The 7,507-nt window shown below is 40.4% G+C and overlaps 1 protein-coding gene across 1 annotated transcript; it reads right to left on the bottom strand.

Annotated features, from left to right (window-relative positions):
* Window positions 1–1,756: 1,756 nt before the first annotated feature.
* vsx1 (visual system homeobox 1 homolog, chx10-like) lies at window positions 1,757–5,673 on the bottom strand (the record flags this gene model as incomplete). The annotated part of the gene is made up of 6 exons (XM_084076014.1): window positions 1,757–2,037; window positions 2,918–3,113; window positions 3,538–3,661; window positions 4,178–4,253; window positions 4,586–4,927; window positions 5,577–5,673. The coding sequence occupies 6 exons, from the start codon at window positions 5,671–5,673 to the stop codon at window positions 1,757–1,759; spliced, it is 1,116 nt and encodes a 371-aa protein (XP_083932140.1).
* Between the last annotated feature and the right edge of the window lie 1,834 nt (window positions 5,674–7,507).

The following is a 7,507-nucleotide window of genomic DNA, read 5'->3' as shown; positions in this document are numbered from 1 at the left end:
TATTAGGCGAATTTCAGCATTCCACGGGCTCCCATTATGCCAACGGAGGGGGTCGTTAGACTGGACGAAGGGGAATCAATGGGAATAACTCAACGTCCCTTTCAATGTTGGTGAGTGATTAGCGACACATCAAAGATAACACTTAAAATGTCCGGATGTCTCCTTTAAGTGCTGAAATTGTGTTTGTATGTGCTTCGATGGGGCGGCTTGGTAGAGTATCTACACCAGTGGTTCTCAAACTTTTTCATGTCAAGGACCCCCTAATTGACACTTATTACCCCGCGGACCCCCATTTGAAAAGATAAGCCAGGGACCCCAATAAGAGAAGGTTTTTACGGCTCTAGCAGTGATTCTCAACCATTTTAATTTCAAGGACCCCCTGTTTGACATGCATTAGGCTACGGACCCCCATTTAATGGCATTTATACCTCTGGGACCCCAATTCACATTGTAAAACCAATGTTAATTTAACTCTGAGAGTGTACAAATGTAATTGTACACTCTCAGAGTTACAGACCCATAAGGGTCCATTTGGTTCCTGTCCATCATTTAGCTGGGGACCCTCTGGAACCCCCTCAAGTAGCCCTGGGGGTCCCCGGACCCCACTTTGAGAACCAATGATCTACACGTCTGTTGTGGTGGGCCGGTCTGGGCCTAAACGTCCAGGGACGACTTTCTGTCCCAGTCAAACCCTGAATACGTAGCCTACTGCCGCGGTTCTCAACCTGTGGGTCGGGACGCCCAGGAGGGTCCCCACATGATTTTGGGGGTGGTCCCCAGATGACAATGAAGTCACAATTTTAATACCCCAAAAAAGAAAGAAAAGAAAAAGACCATTACTGCATCAAAAGTAATCAACAATTGATACTTTAAGAACTGGTCAAACATTGGCCAAATTGTGAAATTATATAAGAAAGAGACAACGCCTTGCGTTGTGAACTTGAGGAGCTGCTATTTTCACAATATTTTATCTGTGGAACCGAGTCAAACTAAATCTAATGCCGCAACTTCTACATTCCAAGTGCTTGTCAGGGTGGGGGGTCCCAGTTCAAATATGATTAATTTGGGGGGTTGCGGCCTGAAAAAGTTGAGAACCACTTGCCTACTGTATAGTAGTATAGTAGTATAGTATAGTGGTATAGTAGTATAGCCTACTAACGCATTAAATCAGACAAAGGAGTAGCACATTAAATAATCTCTTTTATTTCAAACAAAATTTATATAAAAGATACTTTCAAATACAATAATTAACAGAAAAGATAAGACGACAACTATATACACTGTACATCCATTAGATACAAAAACACCTGCCATTTCTATAATGTTCGAAATACAAATGTCTTGATAGGTTTAACCACTCAAACCCTATAGTTCATTTACTGGTGGCCCCCAGGGGTCCATACATAGCTCCCCTACTTGTTTTACAAATCTCCACAATCTCTTCACCGATAATAGCTGATCTACAAGCTCACAACGGCTCACAATGTGAGAGGCATCGTGTGAGCTTGTAGAGTTGTAGAGCTTGTACAATCATTTGAACCACTTTAACCATAATTGTATTCTTTGGCTATTCACAAAATAGCAGATATGCAAGTTCATAGCGTGTCACTTTGTAATGCGCTATGAGCTTATAGATCTGCTGTTTTTGATCTTTCAATCAGAAAGCAAACATTTTTTAACTCAAATCTTTGCTTCTGGGGGTCCCCAAATACATATAAATAGACATTTGTAGAATCGGCCTCGGGTCTTAATGGGGTTAACTGTCATCGTCCGAGTCACTCTCCGGTCCCCTGGGCGGTGACAGGGACTTCAACGAGGTGCTCTTATTTCCGCTGTCCTGTTTGGACGTGCTGGACAGGTCCATGGCCGTGTCCTCTGTGTCCTGACCGCACCAGTCTCTCACGTCTCGCTGTTCCCCTTTAATATTGTTATTAGTGTTGGTATTATTATTGTTCTCTTCCTGGTAGGAGTCGGAGTGAGCGGAGTCCGGGGTCCCCGGGGATTTCTTAGACATCTCCAACGACTTTTTGTGCATTCCTGAGAAAAGAAACGCACAGGAAAATCTGTTAATTTAAAATCCTGAACTGGTTCAAAGGAAATATGACAGGTCTGGGTAGGGTTTAACGATTAGAAAACCTTCAAGGTTCAGGGTGGTCTTTATGGTTAAATCTTGTGTTCAGGAACATTATGAGTAAAATAGATTTTTGGCTCGGCTCCTCAGACATTGTAGCAGCATAAGTGATATATTTAAAAAGGAGAAACATAAAAGAGTAGCCTAATCATAACTAAATGTATCCTATATAGAAGGCACTCTGTACACAACTCAGCTAGGCCTACACATAAAAAGCTAAAGCAAATATTCCTGGATCATAAAACAGAATCAACTTTATTCTATCCACAAGTTTCCTAGGGCGTTGTGGGCATCACTTCCTGTTGATTTGAACAGGTATCAGGGATCAAATCGACAGGAAGTGATGCCCACAACACCCTAGGAAACTTGTGAATACATTTGGGAAATTCCCTGTGTAGGCTACTATTTACTGTTAGAATTCATTGATAATCCCCCATGTCACTGTTTCTCAATGTCCGGTCTGAGGACCACCAGGGTCTGTAACTGAGATGTACAAATGGAACCAAATGGACCCTTAAGGGTCTGTAACTCTGAGAGCTTACAAATGGAACCAAATGGACCCTTACAGGTCTGTATAACTCTGAGAGCGTGCAAATGGAACCAAATGGACCTGTGGTTTCATTTGCACACTCTCAAAGTTAAATAAACACTGAGGATTTTACAGTGTAGATTTGGGATTTAAACAAATTAAAACTATATCAAATAGGGTTCCGTGGCCTAATGCATATCAAACTGGCTGAATCACTGGCCTATATGTAAATATATTGATGAAATAAAGTGAACGACCTGCAGGCGGCTCACCTAGCAGCCAGGGGGCGCAGGAGCCCATCATGCCGCTCTTGGCGGAGTTGATGATGGACTCTGGCAGGGGGATGGAGTGTCTGACCATGGCTCCGTACAGGCCATACTCCGCCATCACACTGCTCCTGCCCCAGCACTTCTCCCTCTTCCTCCACTTGGCACGCCGGTTCTGGAACCACACCTGACATCATACACATAGAGAGATGTTACTTTAATGTTCTGAAACAACCACACCTGAGCACACCTGACATAATACACACAGAGAGATGTTACTTTAATGTTCTGAAACAATCACACCTGACCACACCTGACATAATACACACAGAGAGATGTTACTCTACTGTTCTGAAACCACAACTAAACATATACACAGAGAGATGTTTGTTTTGGCTTAACTGTGCTAATATATGTTGAGAACATTAATAAAATATAGAAGTGACATAAGGATTTGTAATAGTCTTTGCAACTACAACTAATACGAATAGATTATGAAGAGCCAAACATATTATTAATTATAATAATATTGCATTATTGCCGCTTTTATACATGCATTGCAACATTTTATATTATTATTATTATTACTAAAAGCCCATCATGAATCCTACCTGTATTCTGTCTTCTGGGAGTTCAGTCTTCATGGCCAGCATCTCTCTGGCATAAACATCAGGATAGTGGGCTTCATGGAAGGCCTTCTCCAGCTCCTCCAGTTGATGAGATGTAAACACAGTCCTGTCAATCATATCAAGTCAATATTAATACTATAGAAGTAAGTTGTGTCAATCATGTCATGTAAATATTAATAAGCATAGGTGTAAACACAGTCCTGTCAATCACATCATGCAAATATGAATATAAATATATAAATGTAAAAACTGTCCTGTCCATCGCATTATTTAAATATGAATAAACACATGCATATAAATATAAACAGTCCTGTCAATCACGTCATGTAAATATTAATAAACATATAAATGTAGATGTAAACTGTCAATCACGTCATGTCAATATGAATGAACTGTCGGGCAGAAACCTCTTATCTCCATATTAACTGTTTAGACTGCACACAAAAGTATCAAAAGTAGCAGATCTACATGCTCGAAAGTTTTGAGCTTGTAGATCTGCTACTTTTGAATTTGAATCCTGACAGAGAGAGAGAGAGAGAGAGACCTTTAGAATGAACTAAAATCTAGTCCATGAATTGGTGGAGAAAGAAAGGTGCTTAGGTGAGTGTTTTTATCTTCTTACCTGTGTCTCCTTTTTTTTCTCTTCTGGGAGTTTGAGGAGCTTTTGGAGTCGTTTCTGTCAGACAAACACTCTTCATCTGGAGAAGAAAAACATGACAGTTAGCCGATAAATATGAATTAATCATTAATTTGCTGTCAGATAGATTTTGATTGTTATTACATTTAACCACTTCAACCCTATTTACATTTTGGCCATTTGAAAATAGCCGATCTACACGCTCACAATGCTTCATGATGCTTGTAGATCTGCTATTTTCAAAAGATTTTTTCATACATTTTCTACATTTGAAAACTTGGGACATTCTGCATAATGAGTATTATACTTTTGAAAATGTAAGTACATTTTGATACCAATACATTTGTACTTTTACTCTTCGAATTCCAGACATTTAGGCAAGCCAATCCATACCGGAATAAGGGTCCCTGTGTGGCTCCAGGTTCGGGTGCATGTAGTGACCGTGGCCCTCGGTGGGGGTCCGGGTCTGGAGCAGGGGGAGATGGTGGGCCCCCGGCAGGAAGCACGGACCCCCGGGCGGCTGCTGGGCCGCCAGGCTGCACAGGAAGCCCAGGCCGAGCGGCAAGGAGCCTCCGGGGAACGGGAAGCCTCCCAGGGCCGCCGCTGTCTGATGGAGCTCCCCGCCCGGCCCCAAGGCCCCGGGGCCGGGCGGACGGGCCTGCAGGCCGGACGGTTCCAGGCCCAACAGGTCGGTGATGGCGAAGCCCCCTTTAGCCCTGTAGCCTCCGGTGGTCCCTGCGTGGGGAGACCGCAGGGTTATTATCCAAGTAAATACAAGTCTAGAATGGGATGTGTTTATTTTTTAACATTGAAGTTAACTGACGAAATGACGAAATAACTAAACTAGAATAGAAACAAAAAAACATGTAATTACCAATGAAATAACTCAAATTAGAATAGAAAATAATTTAATTTAGCTAAAAGCCATCGAAATAACTAAACTAGAATAGAAAAAAAACATGTAATTACCAATGAAATAACTCAAATTAGAATAGAAAAGAATTTCATTTAGCTAAAAGCCATCGAAATAACTAAAGCTAGAATTAAACATTTAGTTAACTAAAGCTAACGAAATAACTAAAGCTAAAACTTTTTCCGTTGAAAAAGAACAAAAAACATAACCAACTGATTGTGTGCTTGCAAGATTAAGCAAAACTAAGCCAAAAAAAAATTCCAAAATCTTCTACTGAAAATAGCTGATCTACAAGCTCACAACATGTTCCGATGCGAGGCATTGTGAGCTTGTAGACAGGCATTTTTTTCTGAACTTGATGAATCTCGCCCCTACCCACCCCATTACAAAAAAAAAAATACAATAACTAAAATTTTAATAAAAAGTGAAACCGAAAAAAATAATGACAAAAAAAAAGTGTAATATACTAACCTTGGTGGAGCCTGGACTTATCGATGCTGAACCCTGGAGATAACATCTTGACCTTGGGTTTGTCTTCCTCTGTTCTCTCTCCTCCAGATACACTCATGCTTTGGTCCAAATTAAAACCAGATATATTTATATTTATGCTGCTTTCTTTGACAGCAAATAAACTATAGCCTACAGACACCAAAATAACTGCACTGTCACACGTCCAGTTCGGATGTAGGAAAAACTCTATTTATCCTTCTGTCTTACATAAAACTACACAAAACAACTGCTTTCCGCTGTAAAACACACGGGAAAAGTACAATTCCAGTTGTATCTGCGTCCAGATCGAAGTGAGAAAATACAGAAAAAATACCGGGAAAGTTAAATGAAAAATGGGATGATGACGGTGGTGATGCTGAACAGACTGAGATGGCAAGTGGCGGGTCACGCATTTATTTGCGGGGATCACCCCCCAGCGACCAATCAGGGATCAGGATCACCCCCCCAGCGACCATTCAGGGATCAGTTCTGATGTGACCGAAATGGGGCGTTTCCCTTTTTCAATAATCCCCCAGGGATTAATTGCCACCAATTTCCCCCCAATTCAATTCAATCCAATCCCATTGGGATTTGATTTCCACTGGCTGTCTTTATACCAGCGGCTTCCGAAGATTAATTTAGCCTTCGTCTGAGCGTGTGGAGAAAAAACAAACTTATAGATCATGTCATTTTGGCATCCGACATGCTTTGTATAATATGAAGTATATAGGCCTACATTTAACAAATAGGCTAATGTGGTTGATCCTCAACCTTTTTTGATTAATTGATTGATTGATTGAATACTTTATTATTAGTCAGAAATGTAAACAGCATGAGGTACAGTAAGACGTTAAGGCTAAAAGGAACACAAAAAAGTCCTGGCGACTTGTTTCAATTGTGATCCTATTCAATTAATCAACATAGCGTAAAAATAACACAATTATAGGCTACATGTCATCAACAAACACTGTAGGCTACGTAAAAGAGAAAAAGGGAAGTCGGCAGTGAATGACAACTCCTTTATATGGGCAAAAAATACGTTTTCAATTCCAAGGACCCCCAGTTTGATATCATTGAAACATAAACCTATCTCTGTATTTCAACTTTTTTTGTTTTGTTTTGTTTTATTTATGTATGTTTTTTTAATGCCCCCCCCCCCATACATTAATACCTTGTTTGTTTTATTTATCAGTTTGATTCTTTGCATACTAGTGTGTGTAGTGCAGGCTAAATTAGATTTAACACATCGACTAATGTGGGATAGGCCTACATCTTGTTGATCAACAAAATTAAGACATTTTAAAGTAATAAATACATTAAAATACTATGTATTAATTATTAAATAATATGTCCAATATGTTTTTATATGCATTTCCCCCAAACAAAACGGCACGCTGCGTAATGCGAGTGAATAAACTTTGATAACATCATTTGGTAATATATAGGTATAGCTGGCAGCCTATTAAAATACAATTTGAACCGTGAAAACAAATGAGGACTCTCTCATTTAATGCTATAATGATCCGAATTGTTTTTAAAACATCGTCATAAAGGAGTTGTTTAGTATTTAAATATGTGTTGTATTATTGTATGATCATCTATTTGGTTTTTATGCGCCGTCTTAAACGAACCGTTTGAATGTGTTTGCAAACATGCACATGACTTGTTGCGTTTTATATCGCACGGGGAGTGGGGGGTCCGGGGCGTGGGTGGGTCCCATTAATAAGTGTTTGGCCACAGACCCCCATCTGTGACCGGACCGCACTTTGAGAACCACTGCCTTAACTTATTGGCACGAGTGCGAGCGTGTGTGTGTGTGTGTGTGTGTGTGTGTGTGTGTGTGTGTGTGTGTGTGTGTGTGTGTGTGTGTGTGTGTGTGTGTGTGTGTGTGTGTGTGTGTGTGTGTGTGTGTG

Source organism: Gymnoscopelus microlampas (genome assembly GCF_963454915.1).
Source record: "Gymnoscopelus microlampas genome assembly, chromosome: 13".
NCBI classification, from domain to species: domain Eukaryota; kingdom Metazoa; phylum Chordata; class Actinopteri; order Myctophiformes; family Myctophidae; genus Gymnoscopelus; species Gymnoscopelus microlampas.
This window is presented reverse-complemented; position numbering and strand designations above follow the sequence as displayed.